This window comes from Lepidochelys kempii, chromosome 1, assembly GCF_965140285.1.
Source record: "Lepidochelys kempii isolate rLepKem1 chromosome 1, rLepKem1.hap1, whole genome shotgun sequence".
NCBI classification, from domain to species: domain Eukaryota; kingdom Metazoa; phylum Chordata; order Testudines; family Cheloniidae; genus Lepidochelys; species Lepidochelys kempii.
The window spans coordinates 248,034,716-248,055,889 of record NC_136380.1 but is presented as its reverse complement, the minus strand read 5'-3'; the positions used below and the strand labels follow the sequence as shown (position 1 = coordinate 248,055,889).

General features: G+C 40.9%; 1 protein-coding gene across 5 annotated transcripts in view; it reads left to right on the top strand.

Moving 5' to 3' along the window:
* Nucleotides 1-21,174, top strand: part of DGKI (diacylglycerol kinase iota) — a 280,987-nt gene that overhangs the window by 182,373 nt on the left and 77,440 nt on the right. For all 5 annotated transcript variants that reach the window (XM_073322101.1, XM_073322083.1, XM_073322075.1 and 2 more), the window contains one exon: nucleotides 17,219-17,319. In XM_073322101.1, coding sequence (XP_073178202.1) covers nucleotides 17,219-17,319 — 101 coding nt within the window. The remainder of the gene's footprint in view (nucleotides 1-17,218; nucleotides 17,320-21,174) is intronic.

Sequence of the window (21,174 nt, the reverse complement as noted above, 5' to 3'; positions counted from 1 at the left end):
TCTAAGAGACTTAGGACCCTAAGTCTCCCTGACTTGCCATGGAACTCAGGCTCCTAAGTCACTTAGGCACTTTTGAAAATTTTGCTCTCGTCTATTTACCTAATCTAGGTTTTTATACCATGCTCATTACCCTAGTATCTAAGGGCCATCTCCTTTCTCTGTCATTTCACAATTCATCTCATCCCAAGGTGTGGGGAAGTGAGCAACATTTAATGTTTGTTTTTGAGAGTAAAATGTCTTAAAGGTTATAAAAGAGAATGAATAAGAAATCTGCTCCTGAATAGAATCTGAGCCAGGGATCCAAATCTAGCAATACCGTTGAACCACTTAAGCTGAAGGAGAATTTCCTTTCCTTGCTGACTGCAGCAGCAGTAATAGCTCATTCAAGCCTTCAGCTATTAGAGGACCAGACAGTTTCACATGTGTTGCATTCCACCTGAGCTGGGCAAATGATTGGCAATGAATAATTTATCCAGTGAATTTCACATCCCCGGTTACTGAGTTATCCATGAACAGATTGTGATCTTCTCAAATGTATTCATTATCTGAAATTATTCATAGAGTAATTTCTGCAAATATTCTTTGGTCTCTTCATTGTTCATCACTGAATGTTCAGTTCATTATTGAATATTTCCTATTTGAAACTTGTTTCTGTTCTCTGATTGGATGAAAATACCACTACTAACCGGAATCAGGTTTCTGGTTTGAACATCTTCTGATTATGAATTTGAAATTCTTTTTCAATAAATACTGTACAATATTTTCTTAAAATTTTCTGCTTCTGCAAACATACTGCCAATTAAACTAATTTGCAAGAAGAAAATGTAAAAAAGTTCTGAATACAGTCAGTATGGTTGCTAACTTTCTATTGGCTGCAAAACAGACCTTTGAGGCCTCACCCCTGCCCTTGCTCTTCCCCCCAAGACCTCTCCCCCCATCACTCAATCGTCTCCACCTCCCTCCCCCTGAGCGGGGCTCCCACTGCTCCAGGCTTGGGACGGGAGCTGCTGCAGCCTGACGTGGAGCCTGCCTGCAGGTAGGAGGTAGCCCCGGCTGAGCAGGGACTGGCACAGGTTGATGACCTCTTGCTTCCACCCACTCCTAGCCCACAGTAACCAGACTTTTGGTGTCCGGTCAGTACATCTGACTGGACACTGCCAGGTCCCCTTTTCGACCAGACTTTCTGGGCAAAATCCAGGCACTTGGCAACCCTAACAGTAAAAGAAAATTGGTTTAAAAGTTAAAAAGAATGTTTGCATTGCAACTGGAGGACAATGTTCAGGGTCAATATACCGTGGTCGCACCTATAATGTTTCTACAACTTCATTGTTTGTTTCTGATAGGTGCTTTCCAAACATAAAAGAAGGCATAGTCTCTGCCTTATTCTATATACCATTACACAATAATGAACCAGTAAAGAGGTTCAATGCAGAAGTGACTTTTTAGGTGCAACAATTGTACAATGTTGATTGATATTGTTTACACTCAGGAACAGTGCAAGTTGTAGACAGGAAAAAGGCAGATCATGGGGTAATGGTAAATTTGTTTATTTCTCATATCTGATTTCCATTCGTCTTCTGAGTCAGTTTGTTAAGTTTAGTGGCAAAAGTAAGACTTTACTGTAGCCAGACTAGCAGAGTCAATTTTGCTGCAGAACAATGAGCTGCATTCTGTTCTGCTGCATGCATCATTAAAAGACTTGCCAGTTAAGTTATGATTCCATAATCTCTCTTGTTGATGCTGGAGATTTATGAAACAGAACACAGCTTGGTTTTCAGAGATCAGGCTAAGGATGTGATGCTGGCAGTTAGGTTTTGCTTACAAATCAGACAATATTTTTCTATGTGGAAGCCATTGAAGAGGAATTAGAAGGAACACCAAGAATCAGTTTTCCCAGAGTCACTGTCTGATCTGGAACCCCAGTTTAAAACACTGCTCTGCAAGTTGTAACTAATCAGAGGCATACAAAACCCTACAGAGAGAGTATTCGGCTTTCAGTTTGGGTTAAAGAAGAATGATCTGCTATTATGAAACAAAAATTGTTCCAAAGGTTAAATATAGAAGCATTCCATTGGGACAGTTGAGAGAGGTACAGAGACCCCTTTGAGTATAGAAACTAAAGAAACCGACTTTGGGAGTTACTGTGTAATGTGCATGGTTCCCGAAGATATGATAAGGAAGAATAGGGACAGCATTTTGACATTATGGATAGAGGAATTCCAATTAAGACTATTTTTGTAAACATTAACAAAAATTGGCAGATTTGCGGAGGCAAATCCATCATGTCAAGCTTTGGCTCTTCTGGACTTGCAAGGTGCATCACAGGCTTTTCAAACTCTACAGGCTTAAGATCTTTCAGTGCCTGTGGGACCCTGGCCCAGAAACCACCATTAGTGTAACTGTGCACATTGTTTGCCATTAGCCTGTCCACAGCCTTCAGAAAAAACCTTTGTGTCACTTCGCAGTGAACATTGTCGTTTGTTCTGTTTGCCTTTTTGGGGGGGGAAGTGGGGGGGGGTTGCTGCTGCCTCTCTAGAGCAATCTTGGAACTTTGCATATGTCTTCATTCAAATGTTTTGTGATGCATTCCTTTTGTTTCTGTTTAAATGTTGTATGTCTCTCTCTCTCTTGCCTGGCTTCTTCATTGTCTGTCCATGCTGTTGTGCTGACTCTGTCTTGGCTGCTCATTTCCTGCTGCCTATAGTCTCCAAAAAGAGCGCTCTGCAGACCTGAGAAGAGTCTCGGCTCCCCCTGACTCCTTCACTCTGTGAGTACTCTGCTTTTTCTTTTCATTTCCTTCCTCCCTTTCATGTGTGTTCTGTCTGCTTCCCTTAACTTTTGTCTGTTGCACACTTCTACTGTACCCACCGTCCCGGCAACAATGCGATCAAGACAGTCTCTCTCCCAAAGGAGCAGATTGAGCAATGCAGTGATAAATGCCTGGAATAGGAGTTGTTTCTTTCTGTTTGATCTTTTTTTGTTGTTGCGTGAGTGGGGTGTTGGGTAACCAGATAGCAAGTGTGAAAAATCAGGACAGGGGTGGCGGGTAATAGGTGCCTACATAGGAAAAAGCCCCAAATATTTGGATTGTCCCTATAAAATTGGGACATCTGGTCACCCTACTGAATGTCAGGTCCTAAGTGCAGCTGCATTCTTTGGCTGCTGGGGTTGATTCTGGCCTGCAGGTTTTCAGAAGCCAGGAGTGCTTTGAAGGCACCACATTTGTCTCAGTTCCCCACCTGGAAGAGGCAGGAAGCACCTCTCAAGTGCCTTCTTCCTCCCCCAACTAATGCTTAGAGAAGCATTGACAGGTGCTGGAAGGAGACACGACTATTTTCCCTCCAGTCAAGGAGAAATGAACAAGACCTTCTGGGGTTCCTCCAGAAGCACATGTCCCAAACATAGCCATTGTTAAATATTCAAATGCATACCCAGAGCATTTGCTTGGCTTAAGCAGGTGCTGATGCTTCTGTTTATTCCATGGCATTGTTCACTAGTTTGTTCCTAGCACAGCTTCCAACCAATTATTGAGGAGCTAGAACTATGCTGCTGCATCTGTGCTTGCACTTCTGGAAAATGCATTTGTCTTGAAAAGGTACAAGTTCCTTTTCTGATGGTCACACAACATCCCTGGGAATACTGGAGATGAAGTGAATAGCGTCTCTCTTTCATGAACGTACAAGATTCAGAACTGGGATTTTTGCTTTTCAGTTTTAACCAAAGATAGCCCAACCCCACCCCACCCTCCAAGCATAAGCATTTCTTCTTCTAACTGGTAAAAACCAGAAACTTATTCCTGCAGTGGTGTTGGACCAGTTTGTATAGTGGGCGTGCTGAGAACCACTGAACCAAACTGTAAACTAAGTATATGACGGAAATCACTTCAAGCAATGACCTGTGGTAGCACCCCTAGTTCCAGCACCTGTGTCTGAAGGGGAACGTTACTGTTCTGTTTGCAGCTGCATTAGAAAATAAAACAGACCCTTCCTGGCAGTATTTTGACTGTCAATAACTCCAGTGTGGTACACTGGCTATCCTGTAGCTCAATCATTTAAGAATCTAACATCTCTATAAAAATGTGGAGAACTGGTGATTTTTAAAAAAGGCAGGCACAGACAATGGTTATTGCTTTATTTACTCATTCCCTTAATAAGGCTGTGCTTTATTGTCAACCCTGGGCACATTTACAATAAAAACAACCACCATGTACTATGTCAACCCTATCTGTACAGCTTGGCTTCAAAAATGTTTTGTTACTATTCAGTCATGCAGTTGGTTTTGTGTTTGCACCACTTTTGTCGTCATGTTTTGTGAATGTTGTGCTGGACAACTTTGAATGACAAGCAGGTCTGTGGAAAAAATTAATTTGAAGACTATATTAGAGAATAGTGAATTTCAGACTGTGACTGTGAATATTCACAGTGGAATCTTTATTCTAAAAGTTATGCTCAGACAATCGTGGAACAGCAACAATGCTGTGTGTGGCCTGTTTGCCCAGTGAAAACTAACCAACCCAGTTCTATTTGTGAATATTGGGTACTTGCAGTGAACTGTTGTCAAACCAAGACTTACTTGCTCAGTGCATTCAGTGAATAATTAAAAAAAAGAACAAATACATTTCAAAAAATTATAAGCAGCTCATTGATATTTGACAGATGAGAAAATATCCTCATTCATCATGCATTATTGCTATAACATATTCACTCAGCTCTATGAAGAAATATTAACACAAAGAAAATAACTCCCCCATTTAATAAAACCAGGTACACCCCTCAAAGCAAGCACCTAGAAAAAGCCCGGTTAAAGCCTTCCTGCATGCCCTGAATGTTAACAAACTTGGGGACCAAGGAGCAGGGGAGTGTGTTTCAGAGTCAAGGGCCATACAAGGAGAATGACCTCCAAATCTGGGTACTGTTAGGCTGAGTATCCCAGCTGGTCTCAACTGTCAGGATAAGGCAGAAAGATCACAGCAGTTTCTGAGACATATGGGACCCAAGCTAATTTGTAAGTCAAAGATACACTGTATCTTGAAATCTGTAAAAATAGATTAAACATGCAGCTGCACTATGACTGCCAATTAATGTGTCTGATTAATTGAAGTAAGAACACAAGAGGTGTTAGGGAAATTTGATTTGGGTTGTGATTGCTTTGAGATTCAAATGTTCCTTGTCTGTTGGGTAATGAGGAAAGTATGTGTGTTCCAGTTAGCAGAGTACAGCAAGAGGGATTCTGTGGCATTTCAGGGATAGAGCCTGCACCCTAGATAACCTTCAGGTTTTCTGGAGCAGTGTCTGTGGACTGGATAAGTCTTGAATTTTGGGCAGCAAAGAATGTGAAAGAAAGAAACACACACATCCCCTCTCCCCCAATTAATTATATATTTTAAATTAATTTTTCCAAATACAACAAATATACAAAAATACTAGATTCATCATAATACCCAAAGTAAATGAAGAGGGTTTGGATAAAAGGAGGGGAATGGAAGCAACATATCTATCTTCCGAGTCTATGGTAATCATAGACTTCTAAAAAGTCAGCCCAAATGGCTTTGAATGTTTCAGGCATTCCCTTTCTGCGGCATGCCAGTCATTCGTTAGTTGCAAGGTCAGCCGTATCACTGAATTAGGTATCAATATTTGGTCAGGATTGACATTTCCATTTTTGCAGGATTAATTTTTTAATCACCAAAACTTGAACCATGCTGCTTTGTTACCAGGTAATCTCCAGCTTTCCAGAATATATCCAAGAATGTAATTTAAGGGGGAGGGCTCCAATTTAGCATCCAATATCAAATTGTTCCTTTGACGCACCTCATACCAAAAATTCTTGATACAGGGGCACTCCCAAAACATACGAGCTAATGAATACCAAGGGAGTTACATTTCCAACAGTGGTCAGCATTTATGAGGCTCATTACCATTAGTCTGTGTGGAGACCAGTGTATCTGAAAACATGTATTTTGGTGAATGAGCCATAGCTTCAGGTCTGTAATTGCTTTTTTAACATTAGATACAATTGTATTCCATTGGGTCAGAGATGTGTATCCAAATCTCTATTCCAAGCAACTCTCAAATTATCAAATCTTTGGCAGAGTTTTTTGGGTCAGAAAATCATAAAAGGCTACTGTTGGGGGATATTGTCTTTGAATTATGAACAGTAGAGAGTTTTGAAACTCGAATTGGGTATAATATGCCTTTATTTTTTACTGAGGACTTATGGGTAGAGTCGAGTACTCACACTTTTAGTGGAATGTTTTTTAAAGTGGGAAGTATGTTTAGATCTTTGAGTATATGCTCAGTTGGGATGATGCATATGAATATCATATTTGAGCTGTGCAGTTGATGCAAAGCAGTATAACTATTTGGATTTATCTGAAAAATTAGCATTGGCTACTTGAAAAACAAGAAGTAATTGACTTACTTGGGCCTGCGTTTAGAGATGTAAGCATTGCTAAAGGATCCAACTTCTACAAACTTTTCATACATAAAAGGAGCACTGTGGATATGCTGTGATTATTTACTACTAAGATCTGCATACAGAAAAATGTTATTGTCTAGTTGTTATTGTCTAATATAATGAGTATTCTTGGCTAGCGGGGTATGTGTGATATTTACAGCAATGTTCACATCTTTTGTCTGTGTGGGCAACAAAAGTACTGAAAGGAATCAATTTCTGATTTTAGAAATAAAGAAATCTGTTTGTATGGTGTGCACATGCGCTACAAACTCTTCGAAACGGCCAAATAAACACCCTAACCATAAAAGAAAAAGCATAAGGAGGACCAAAGTAAAACAAGACAGCAGAGGGTGAATTAGAGAAAATGGGTCAATGTCTAACAGTGGAATTAAGGATCAAAGAGGTCCCCCACCCCCCCTGAATGAATTATAAGCATTTGAGATGCTCATTTTTCTTTGTCCTTTTTTCTGTTTTCAATCAGTTGATCATTAGCTGGTGTTAGGCAAGACTTTAAAATTTAGTTAGCAGCTGAGTCAGAAACAGAAACACCAGAGGCTCAAAGACACCGGTAGCTGTAAACATTTGATAAACTTATTGGTCAAATGTCCGCCCAGTAACTCGGCTCTTAGAACAGAACAAACCCTCCCTTCACAGCCCTCTGGATATTTGTAAATACTCACCCCCACCCCACCCCTTCGCCGAAAGGGCAGTTATAGATAATGGATGTAATCAAAATAGTTTTGATGCGTATGTTCTGTTCCTGTCACTGTCATGTTCAATGCGTTCTCTGTCTCTGAAACAATGTTTGTCTCTGTAAGAACAAGATAAATGGGGTCACTGTAACCCCATACTTTTGAAGCTGTTTATCAGTCTTCCCGGTACCGTGAAATGAACCCCTTCAATATTGTCTGTGCCTGCCTGATCCTTTGGGAAAAGAATCTCCGTGCTTCACACTGGGCTAGTGTTAAAAGTGAGTTTTCTGAATCCTTCCTAGACCATCTGAAATCACTTAAGGCAGTGGTTCTCAAACTTTTTTTTTTGTGGACCACTTGAAAATTGCTGAGGTCTCAGCGGACCACTTAATGATCTTTCCAAATGTTGGTTGTACCGTTAGCTAACTATTGTAAAGCACTTTGGATAAAAGCACTATATAAAAAAAACCTTAATAATAATTTTTTTTGTTCTACAAATAAAAGCACACAACTCATATTTTAATATCAGTAGCCTTACCTTTCTAATGTGATCGATGTGCCCTTTCTCCCCCGCTGCGGCAGCCCCTGAGCTGGGGCTGGGAAGGATGGGGATTTCTCCCGGTCTCCTCCACCGCAGCAGTCCCCGAGCTGGGGCTGGAAAGGAGGGCTGTCTCTCCCCGGCAGCCGCAGCCCTGGAGCTGGGGAAAGTCACCTCTTTCTCTGGCCGCCACAGCCCTGCACGTTCCAAATTCCCCCACCCCCTCTTGTCACCCCACTGCCCCCTCCCACTTACCGCCTATTTCCCTCTAGGCCACCACCTCACCTTAATGTGCTTCTTCTCCAGGGTCCAGGCACCGAATTAGTGGAGCCATGCCTGTGTGGTTCCACTAATTAGGTGGGTGGCCCTTCATTCTCTCATGTGCAGCTGCCCAGGCACGCACCTTAGAGGGATCTATCCACGGACCACGTGTATGGAGCTCACGGACCACTGGTTTGAGAACCTCTGACTTAAGGCATGCAGTGAGGTTTGTACCTGGGTAATGCTACTTTTGTAAGGTAGTACTGTTGGGTTCCATTGGCACACTGTAGATAGTGTAAGGAAGAAGCTTAAGTCCAACTGACGTTGATAGGACATAAGAACAAAAGTGCTTACAGTTAAGTACATACTTATTTGCTTTGCTGAATTGGGGCCTAAGGAAAGAAATTAATATATTGTGCAAATGACATGTCTGACAGATAATAAACCATTTAGTCCAACTAACTCTTGATTTGAATGGGTCAGACTCCCTAGCAAGATTGGCCTTTAACAGCTGACACTATGAATTAGCTATTTGAAATGATCCTTTTTGATAAGAATAATGTCCAGTACATAGCAATGTCATGAACTAGCAGTAGGATTGGAAGAAGATAATTTAGTCTACAGAGGACTTGGCCCAGTATACTTATTGAAATCAATTAGATGTAAGTACAGTTGAATGAATGTTGATCATTGCTAACTTTTTTTTATTTTTTAAAGAGAATGGTGATCTCTAGTATTACTTTTTGTAGTAGATTCCTGGGTTAGCAGTGAGATGGTCATGATCAGGCTTGAATCTTTCTAACGCTCAAATGGATTTAAAAGACAAAGCATGAGATTTTCAGCCATGCTGTGGCTTCTTTGTGACACTGTTGCGCGGCAAAGGGCTGTAAATCTAGTGCTGGGACAGAGTTTAGAAGGCATGGCTGGGGACTGGCCAGATAACTCTTCCACTCCGTTGATACCTAGCTTCCAAAATAACCCCTTGGGACCACAGTCAGCCCTGGTGCAACTTACAGCAGCCCTGAGGTTACTTTATATTGTGTTGCGGCATTGGGTGAGCTCCAGAATGGGAGAACAGTTAGGAGGCATAAAACCCCCAATCCTGAATGAAGCAAGCTTGGCCGGATCCTGGCTAAGATATTTAAACTTGTTTGTTCAGTGGAACTCACCTCTTCAGGATATTGTTTAGGCAAATAGCTTAGTAAGGATTTTGGATTTTTTTTTTAAACTTCATCTGAAGCAGCTGGCATTGTCTATTGTGAGAGACAGGACACCATCTAGATGGTTCTTTTCCATTAGGTAGTTCCTATGTTTTAAATAGATAAGCTGTCAGAAGCAACCTAATTTTAATACATTATTTCCAAGCTCTGTCAATGAGATCTTAGCAGTGAGGTTAATTTATTTTTCTCCTTTGATTGCTGTTATCCTGCTCCTGATTGTTCTAAACACAAGGACATTTAATTAGTTTTCCATGTTTATTTCTTCTTCGGGAGATAGGTAATTCATTAATCTGCCACTGCAAACATGTCCCAGAGGAGTTTTGTGTTTTCTAAAGTTTAGAGGTTTTGGGGGCGTGGGGGGCAGGAGGGAAAGGGAGGGAAGAGCTGAGGATGCTTTTTGGTGAATCCCATTAACAGTGTTATTAACAGCATTTGCATAGTCTGAGGTGGGCTGTATTTGGAAAGTTCTGTGAAAAATACCTCACTGGATTCTGCAGGGTTGTTTTTTGACCCCTTCCTCTATCTTTATGCAGACATGAACAATGAGAAACGGTTCATTGGATTTATAAATAATTGGAATGGGAATTAGGGTGTGTATATCACAAGTTGTTTTCCCCCAGTTGAATCAACCTCGTGTCCTAGCACAAGTGTGTTTTGATTACCACGCTGGAGCTCCAAGATCAGGAGCCAGCCTGACCTCTCCTATTCTTTCTTTCCTGGTTGACGAGGCTGAAACACACAGCTGAGGTACAACAGCTGTGCTCCAAGAAGGGCATTTGGAATCATCCCACCAATGTCTGGATGATTAACAGGGCAGTATTGGGGTCAGAGCTTCATCACAAGATGAGTGTGCCTTCCTGCTGGATGGAAATACACAGTGTTTTTGATGGTGACTGCCAGAATATGTATGTGTGTGCTGTCTACATGAATTCAGACAAAGACAAGGGACAGAAAGCATTACTGATGTATTACTTTCTTCCCCAGGTCCATGTCTGAACACATGTATATAAAACATACATGCATACATATTCTGGTGGCCACCATCAGAACCTAGTGTATCTCACTGTAGGACACACTCATCTTTTGATGAAGCTGTAACCCCAGTACTGTCAGCAGTTAATCATCCAGCAGTTGGTGGGATGATGCCAATTGCCTGCTTGGAGCATAGCTGTTTTACTGCTGTCTGTCTGTCTGTATGCAATCCCTCAAGTTTATAAATCTAGGCTCTTTAGCAGGCTTGTTAGTTCACAGGTACAGAATTCCAGGACTGCTGTAGTTTAGGTTAAAGACTGGTTATCGTTAGATAAAAGTGTGTCACTTCTCCAGTGAGCAATTTCCCTTAGGGAGGTGGTGGGAATTAAAATAATTGCATCAAATGAACTGAGTCTTTCTCTAGCATGATAAAGACCTGATTCCTGCTGTACACCTAGTGGATATTGACTCCTTGGTTCCTGGAGGGGGCGGTGCTGGTGCATGATGTGGGAGTAGGTGAAGTCCATAGCAGGGATATCTCACTGCATGTGCGTGAATTACAAATAGTGAATACTGAAAGCAGTGGCTGTCATGAATAGAAAGCAATTCATCACATAAATTTTAAATGAACACATTGTTAGAAATTGAAGTGTGTTTTCAGGAAATTCATGAACTGACAGTAGGGTAAATTCATTCAAGATCTAGTTCACTGTGAATAGCTTGTCAAACTCTGGATGTGCTACATATGACTAGTTTCAGAGTAGCAGCCATGTTAGTACATGGCACCACAAGTACTCCTGTTGTTTTTACATATGACTAGATTTTATTAAATGCATAAAAATCTTGCTCCTTAGAAAGTACCTTTTAGCACTGCAACTTCCAATATTAGCCTAGTGCTACCAGAGAGCTCTTTTTTCCAAGAAGGTAACATCTTGTGGCTTAGTATTATCATTCATCTTGAACATGGTTAAAATGGCATGTCTTCTTCCTTGCATGCTGCATATTTTAGCATTTTATTTTTGAAATGTGCATCTTAGTGCTGCACTTGGTTTTTTTGGGGGAAAAAACCAGCTGTGTTGATTTATAACAGCTTACTTACTCTAGTGACTGAACTGGAAAGGAATTATGTCTACTGAAGTCAAATAGTATATTTAAAGGTTAAGTGATTGTTTTTTTTTAATAAAAACAAATTCAAAGATGCACCATAGAATTAAAGCAATGCTTTTTATTGTATTTGGAAAGCACCCTCTTAAACATTTTCTTGTGAAACGGGGTTTCTTACTGCAGAGGATGTTGTATGGCTTGTTTTTTTCATGCCTTCCTGAGCTCCAAATATTATTTTAGCTTGCCACTGACTATAAATCTCACTTCACTCTTCCAGTTCTGGGTCTGAACGTGGAAACATAGATTGGACTTCTTGCACTTTGGGGTCCCTGCTTCTCCTCTTCCCCTTTCTAATTTACAGAACAAGTATGGGACACGCAGGACCAGTGTGGCCTGTCCCAAAGCTGCACTACTAATGTATGCTAGCTTTGACATGGTAGGACCAAATGTAGGTGTGAGAGGGTAGTTTTGTCTCTGTGCCTTTCCTTCCCTGGACTTCATGCATAGAAAGGTTGTTAGTTGTACCATTAAAGGGGGGAGGGATAGCTCAGTGGTTTGAGCATTGGCCTGCTAAATCCAGGGTTGTGAGTTCAATCCTTGAGGGGGCCATTTAGGGATCTGGGGCAAAAATTGGGGATTGGTCCTGCTTTAAGCAGGGGGTTGGACAAATGACCTCCTGAGGTCCCTTCCAACCCTGATATTTTATGATTCTGTACCCCATGAGAAAATGCCTTCTGGGTAAATGAGCCACCACCCAACTGTTCCCGGTAGGATTTCTGAAAAAGTACAGAGAGGAGCTCCTTGAGTTGTCTTGTCTACCCTTCCTAGAATTGATGGGCATGTTACCAAAATCTTATGGTCAAAGAGTCAAAGGCAAGTGATGCATCAAAAGAATTGCCAAGGATACTAGATTTTCATCCATTACCCCAGTGTTTCCCAAACTTAGGAAGCCGCTTGTTCAGGGAAAGCCCCTGGCGGGTCGGGCCGGTTTGTTTACCTGCTGCGTCCTCAAGTTCCGCAGATCGTGGCTCCCACTGGCCATGGTTCACCACTACAGCTCAACGGGGGCTGCACGAAGTGGCACTGGCCGAGGGACGTACTGGCCACCGCTTCCCGCAGCCCCCATTGGTCCGGAGCAGCGAACTGTGGCCAGTGGAAGCCGCGATCGGCCGAACCTGTGGACACGGCAGGTAAACAAACTGGCCTGGCCCGCCAGAGGCTTTCCCTGAACAAGCAGCGTCCCGAGTTTGGAAAACACTGCATTACCCCAAGGAAATCATTAACCAACAAAATCAATGCAGTTTCTGGACTACACCAGGCTGGCTGGACTCAGGAAAATCTGAGGATTGCCAAAGATGCTTTTACCATAAGTGGCTTCACCATCTCAATATTCTTACCTGCAAAATGGATTATCAGGAGCAAAGCTCTGTGTTTGGGGGATAGTTCCACAGAGTTTTCTGTGTCTGTCCTGAGGCACTAAAGAGTAGAGCTGGCTGATTTCCCTCCCCTCACCTCTGGAATATTTAGATGAGAACAAACAAAAATAATTTTCTTTTCAATTTTCCATGGAAATTTTTGATTTTTCAGTGGAAATTCAAAAGGAAAAAAAAATTTGTTTTTCAGTCATTCAGCTTTCAATAAAAAAAATTGAAAATTTTCCACAGAAGGAAGATAATTCTTGTGAAAAATTTTATTTAATCAAAACTCCAGTTTTCCATTGAAAACCAGTTTCAACAAAAATAATTCAACCAGCCATACTAAATAATTTAGGGGACTGGTAGGTGGTCTTGTTGGTAAGATATTGGACTGGGACTCTGGAGAGTGGAGTTCAGTTCCTGACTGTACCAGAGATTTTCTGTGTGACTCTGGGAAAGTCACTTAATGGTTCTGTGTCTGAGTTCCCCCTCTGTAGAATGAGGATAATGATACTTAGTTACCTCTCAGGGGTGTTTTGAGGATACATTCATGTTTGTGTGGAGCTCAGAAATGATGGTCATAGGGACCATATAATTACTTCTGTAGACTGAAGGTCACCAGTTTGGTTTTGGATTTTGCTACCAGACAGCTCTGTGTGATGGGATGAGTCAGTCATTTCAGCTGAGTGCCTAGTGAACAGGTGTCCATATCACACAAACCTCCTTCATAACTGGAACCCTTACTGGCAGTTTCATAAAGAAGAATGAATGAGAGAGAACAGTGTCTCTCAACCTTTTTGTTAGTGTGACCCTGTGTTGCAATAGAGATACAAGCTTTTTTTAAACCCCAATGCCCCTCCCCGCAGTCTAACCATAAAGAAAGTGAAGGAAATTGCGACCCCCGCCTCCAGGCCTGTTCAGGGTCCCCAGGCTGAGCACCCATGTGCTGGGAGAGTGAATTATCTTTATAATCACAGAGCTGGGGCTTAGGTTAATTTTAAAACACAGTACATAGTGGGGAAGCCAGCACTTCCCCTTCACATGTTGTACCTGTGAACAAAAGACTTCAGTTTCCAGGGCTATCAATCTGTCACTTTTAACAAACTTGAATAAATTCACTGAAATATGTTTTCCTTCCCTCAGACAAAGACCATGCAATTAAATTCTTATATTCCCAGACTTAAAAAAATTTCTTATCTTTTTTCTTGCTAAAAATAAAATCCCTAGCAATTTTTCATTTTAGGAACCTGTATTTTATATGACTTGCAAGGAAACATAACTCCTCAGACTATCCTATTCATTTCTCAGCCAGCCAGCTGTCTGACACTAAATGTCTTTGACAAAAAGTGACTAAATCTAATTATATAGATATTGTTTCATCTATGTGCTCACTGCCCCCCCCCATCTATATATCTGCCTCTGTGTTGGTCTGCCTACCTGTAAAAACTGCAGATGGAGAGAGCTGGTTATACGGAATATCATAATGCCAGTTAAGTTAGAAGGATGTCCCCTGAAGCTGTGCTGGAAGTTAGTAGCCCAGCTGTCTGTCAAATAAACCGTGACAAGTTTAGCTTGCACATGGACAGCTTCCTGACATCTCTGGGCACCTGGACACCACAGCTCCTGTCAATCAGCACAGGAGAAATGTTGGTAGCTTGTATACTGCAAAAAGTATCACTCCTGCTGCTGCTAACATTTATGATTCCTTAGAAGTTGTACTTTATGTACAGGTCATTTGTATCATTGCTACAGGAACTCCTGTATAGAACAGGAGGTTCTTTGATAAAGCTCTTTCCAGTGTGTTGTCTTATTCTCCAGTTACAGAAGAGCCCTGAATTCATTATTCTTTGTCACTTTTCAGGCAAAGACATCTGTGCCTAAGGGCTTCTTTAACTGGGACTTCATTTTCAATTTCTTTCTTTTCATCTACCCAGAGGTGGCACAACTGTTTTTTTCCAACAGACCAAAAGTATACGATAAGCTCACTCTGAAATACTTGCTAATTGCCATCTCGGAGGATTTACCAAGACAGGTCAGAGACAACATGTTTTGTTAAGTCAGCTGTATTTGCAGACAAAGGAATAATAGCACACTTGTAAAAAGTTTACCTTTCTGAAACACAGCTAGTATTGAGATTGGTTTTCCAACAGGCAAAACAATTCCTGTAGATCAGATACAGTGGAAAGGAGAAGGACCAAGAAGAAAACTTAATAAAGTGGATAGAACCATGTCCCTTCATACAAATATATCTATGCATAATATTTTAATTTTTGGAAGACCATGAGTGTATTAGGTGTGTCAAGGTTCCTTTCCCACTCTGAACTCTAAGGTACAGATGTGGGGACCCGCACGAAAGACCCCCTAAACTTATTCTTACCAGCTTAGGTTAAAAACTTCCTCAAGGTACAAACTTTGCCTTGTCCTTGAACCCTATGCTGCCACCACCAAGTGTTTTAAACAAAGAACAGGGAAAGAGCCCACTTGGAGACGTCTTCCCCCAAAATATCCCCCCAAGCCCTACACCCCCTTTCCTGGGGAAAGCTTGATAAAAATCCTCACCAATTGGTACAGGTGAACACAGACCCAAACCCTTGGATCTTAAGAGCAATGAAAAATCAATCAGGTTCTTAAAAGAAGAATTTTAATTAAAGAAAAGATAAAAGAATCACCTCTGTAAAATCAGGATGGTAAATACCTTACAAGGTAATCAGATTCAAAACATAGAGAATCCCTCTAGGCAAAACCTTAAGTTACAAAAAGACACAAAAACAGGAATATACATTCCCTTCAGCACAGCTTATTTTACCAGCCATTAAATGAAAGAAATCTAATGCATTTTCTAGCTAGATTACTTATTAATTTAACAGGAGTTGGAAGGCTTGCATTTCTGATCTGTTCCCAGCAAAAGCATCACACAGACAGACGAACCCTTTGTTCCCCACCCCTCCAGCTTTGAAAGTATCTTGTCCCCTCATTGGTCATTTTGGGTCAGATGCCAACGAGGTTACCTTAGCTTCTTAACCTTTTACAGATGAAAGGGTTTTGCCTCTGGCCAGGAGGGATTTTATAGCACTGTATACAGAAAGGTGGTTACACTTCCCTTTATATTTATGACAAGGTGCTAGCAACATTGCCAGACTGATATTACTGACATATTATTGAGTGAAATGTAAGTAGGATGGATGGTCTTTTGGTAACACACAGTACAGGGAATTGATTCATAACTTTGTCAGCCATTATGTGACCTTAGGGAAGTCATTTACATTCTGCACGACTCAGTTTCCCTGTCAATAAGATGGATATCACACTCATCACATGGGGTGCTGTGAAATTTAATTCATTGTTGTGTGTAAAGCATGATTGTAATACACATATTTATTTCATGGCTGTGTATGGCATACATGTACTGCGAGGAGGGCTTCCTCGACAGATTTTTGTCGATTATGTCAATCCTACTATTCCAAACCTGCTAACCTCCAAAAAGTTTCTGTTGTAGCATCTTACATCTAATTTACGGCACCACCCTGCTATTCTAATCTTAAATCTTTCCTGACCATATTGTAGGCCAGGTGTCCACTGGGTATGGGGTTAAGATCACCAGCCAGATTTCCTGGAGAGAGACAGTTGTGCTCAAACCTTCTGCTCCAGGTAGCCCCAAGAACTACTCTTTTGTCCTGCTGAACTCTTTCTGATGGAAGGACAAATAGCCCAAATTTACAGCTGGAAAATGCAAATGTGGCCAGGTTCCTTTAGATCTTAATTAGTAGCCCCTTTGAATAGTAGAATAAAACATCAGGTGAGGGTCAGATGGAGGTAAGCATGGCTCCACAATAAGGATCTTAAGGCCAGATTTTCCAAAGGTATTTAGGTGCCTAAATATGCAGATAGGTGCCTAGTAGGATTTTCAAAAATGCCTAAGGAAGTTAGACACCTAAATCCCATTGAAATCAAATAGGAATTAGGCACCTAACCTGCATAGTCATGTTTGAAAATCCCACTGGGCACCTACCTGCATCTATAGGCACCTAAGTACCTTTGAAAATCTGTCTCTTAGGCACATTTGTGAACCTACTTCCCTGAGCTGCCCTATGTGCTTAACGACCAGTCCTGAGAATTGGGCCTAAATACCCTGAGCCATCACAAGGATTTGGAGGATGGCATTCTGCCTTCAGTTACACCTTTTCAGTCACATTGCCCTCAGTGGAATTGCAGTCAGGTACACAGTCACCAATTGTCTCCTGGAAATTTAGCAGGGGCATCAAACTGAAAACTATCAAGATCAGAAAAAAATGTGATTCCAGACTGCCCAGCAAGTAAGGAATCTTCTTGACCCATTTGGTCCTTAAAGACACATCGGTCACTTCAGTCTTAGTGGGCAGTCATCATAATCTGTTAAAAACTCAACTCTGTTGATGGAAAACTATGTGCCCACGGGGTGTTGATTTTGGTGAGGTTTCTGCTCTCTCCCTCTTGTCATTCATCTAAAATCTCCCCATACTCTACCCCCTTTTCACTCTAAGATTTTAGCCTTTTCTAACTGATCTTTTTTTTCCATTGCAGTCCCCACTCCATCCCAGACCGCCTGCGGATCCGAGTGAATAGGATTAGTTTACAAGATTACGAGGGGCTGCATTATGACAAGGAAAAACTTCGTGAAGCCTGTAAGTCAGTAGTGCCTGATTGAGTTATTGCTTTCTTTCGCCAGATAATGTCTGTAATAGACCTGATACTAGAAAAAGTGCAAGGATCAAGTATTCATTATGCGTAGCTTGTACATGTAATATACAAGTGTGTCCTTAATTATGAACTTTGTATGCTATTTACATTAACCCTAGAATAACTGATCCCTGTGTATAATCCATGTATAGGCTTGGACAGTAGTCATAAGTCAGGACAGTATGCTTGTACTGGGCATATTAATTGAAAACAGTTGTCTTTAAAAAAAAACAAACCAAAAACAGTGTCTCCCATATTGGATTTTACTCATTTTTAAAGATTCTGTAATTGACTTAAAATTTCCAGTGAGGCGTTCAATTATTGGATTCATCATATCATATCTAGGAGTTGCACTGGCATCTAGGATGGTCACAAAGCAGATACATTTGCCTCTGCAGGTGAATCATGCAACCCGAATCCTTTGGTCTTTAACAGCCCTCAGCCCTCCAGATAGAAAAAAATAATCAGTGTTTTGTGTTCTCTTGTAGTGATTTAATTGCCACATTCAGGGTGTAAGTTGAAAACAGGCAGCCGGTTGCATTGGCATCACTGATGACGATGATCCGCATGCTTAAAAATGAAGAACCTTTCCTTGATGACACATGGAATCATTAATCAATGAGGGACACGGCTGCTTGTGACAACAGTTTAATAGAGTCTTGCTCATGCATCTGACTCATTATTCATGTTAAACTACAAGCAGTCTGTTTGTTGTGTAACAAAGCTGTAGCTTCCTCTATAATACAGGACTCCCTGGTAATTACAGGATGGCAGGCCTTTTAATTGGTTTGCTTTTCTTACTGTAGAAAGATAGTTATACTGTTTCAGTCTCTCTCTCCCATCCCTTCCTAGTCCCTGGCTCACCATCACTTCTTCCAGCAATAGAACTGAGATGGTCTGAATTTTAATACAGGTTCTGACAGCCTCTTGTAAGCTCCTGCTGGTAGATTTCAGCCATAATTAAAGCAATTACAGACTCCATCAGAGGGCTGATGAGAATTATAACAAGATGATGGTGGAGTGGAATGGAGTGGATGATGGTGGAGTGGAGCTTCTATTAATAAACTTGAGATGTGAGTCCGATGGACCCTAGACAAAGGGGACCAGATTATAAATATTCATTTATACTGTGAAAATGTTATTTTGGATGAACTGATGCCTCTTTTGGATTTTTTTCCCTGTTGCATAGTCTCAGCATTTGAGGAAATGAAAACATACCCATTGCCAATAATTTTTTAAAATCCCTTAACAGGTCTAAAACAAACCCCTTCTAACAAACAAACAATTTAGAAGATGGGATACCGTTGTTACAACAGTAAATACATATTATGTTATTTGTTACTGGTAAAAAACACAATGATGATTTTATATGAAATGTCTAGTAACTAATGTAAGTATTATGAGAGATGTGTCAGATCTCTGATCTGGATTTTGTTTGTATGGGAATCTGGCCATTTGCTGAATTTTCGTTTATATTCATCCTAAAAATAAAAATTTGGATGTCAAATTCTTAAAATGGCTACTGCCAGATAGTGGGGACCATTTTAAATATTACCCTGCTCCTTCGTCTTTTCATCCTGCTGTTTGGACTTTCTGCTAATTTCATCTCTGACCCCACACTGGTTCCTCACCTTCTTAGTACAGCATTTCTTTCTCACCAGCCTTTTCCTGGTCCAAGACCCAACTACTCGCTTCCTTCCTTCCTTCCTCTGAATGTTTTTGTAGTAGTAAAAGTTTTGGAAAACAAACAAAAAAGCCCAGTCCCCCTCCAGCTGCCACCGTCCAATCAACTTAAAATAGACGACAAAAGATATGCATCCTCCCCACTTCCCTTACAATACTTAGAAAAGTCCTGAGTGAATATATAATCATTGCAACTTACCCTAAAAGTCAAGAGACTTGTACTTTATTGGACCAAGAGCTAAACACTTCCTATCAAAATTGTGCTTATTTCAGTTTATTGGAGTTTGAATCAACTTTCAGGATGGTGCAAGGGAAGAGAAGAGTTCTCTACAGATGCTAGAAACCAAACTATTTCATAAATTATAGTCATCATCTTGAATTTGACACCTAGGAAAAAAAATTATCCATGCAGTCCAGTGAGCATAATGACATAACCTCCCTTCCCAGTTACCTTGTGACATAGACAGCATAGATCTCCTGTCGAGATGTCTAAACAGCAAAACATGGTTATGGGTGTGGCAAGGAATGAGATTGAAGAGACCAGGAACCTTCAACTAGCTGAAAAATGCAGGTAACTATTACTACCGCATTTCTGAACGGGGTTATTGAATATATATTAAATGCTTTTTGGTATAACTCAGTGGGTCTGAACAGATATACCAAATACCCCCACTCTCTGTCTTCATCAGTGAGATTCCTCCTTTTGCCAGGGGTGCTGGAACAATTTGTATAGTGGGGGTGCTGAGAGTCATTGAACCAAACTGTAAACCCTGAATATGATGGAAACCACTTGAAGCCAGGGGGTGCAGCAGCACCCCTAGTTCCAAACCTGTGCCCTTTGCAATAAATTATCGTTAAACATTACCAGCCCAAGTGAAAAAACAAAAACTGCTCACCTGCTCTTTACCAAGATAATTATAATGAAAATTATATGATATGCTACTCACCTGTCAAAAGAAAAAAAAATCACTTACCCTGGGCAAATGGATGGGTAGAATTTTGCAAGGCTGATTTTAAAACATAACTATAGATAATCCCTACATTCCAAAGAAATATAGCTGTTTGTTTGCTGCCAAGCAGAGTGACCCTGTTATATGAATTCTGAGTTGGAGAGGCTCACTTTTGAAGTGCGTGCCAATTGCTCTGCATTTGGTCATGCCCCCACAGTAACACCATGGCTTTCAGCAGTGTGTATTTCTCACTCTGTACCCTTGTGGTTCTCAGTCTACACATCCTTCTGTACTGTAACAGAATAAACATGGATATGGAAACTCCAGAATGACTCAATTACTGCCCACTTCCCTGCTTCTACTATTGTAATAAAAAACCAACAACAAGAAGAAAACAGAAATCAGAACATGAAAAGGAAACCAGTTAATAACAACCCACTTTATTATCCCTGCAGGAACACTTCAGGAAAGCTATTAAGATTTTTGCCTATGACATGTCTCCATAATAGAGTTTTGGAAGCTCTGACATCAGCATAACAATCTGAGTCACCCTAACTCAGAGTAAACACATTTCACTCTCCTTGTGTGCTTGAAATACTCATTTGATTCTATCAGCTGCTTCATCTGAAATTGAATTTTTTCCCCCGTCTAACAACTTGTCATACCAACAGTTCAGTGAAGATTAATCTATGCTCTACTGGAGGTAGACACCTCATTTCAAAAACATTCTGAGCAATTAAATGGTGTCACTCCGTCCTCTGAAAGGCACAACCATTTGCATCTGATTCTCTTTTTCTGTCATGTTCTACTTTTCTTGTTGCTTTAGCAGGCATTTCACCAACATTTGCTACCAAATTATCTGCCCCTCCTCCCTCCCCCTTTTCTTTCTTCTACCTACCCCTGGATATTATCACTGGGATGGTGAAAATGTAGGGGATACCTTGCACCCTACAGCAAGGAGAAAAAGGGTAGCTTCCTGACTATTAAAGCATCATTCTTTTGAGAATAGTGTGGGTGTGGGTGTGCATGCTCACACACGCTGTAAGTAAAGCCGGGCAAAAAAAAAATAATTGCTGAATAGTTTATTCATTTAAAAATGCAGTTTTAGGTTGTCCCGAAAATATTTGCAAATTTGACGTGAATAGTTTTGATCAATTCCCTCTCCCC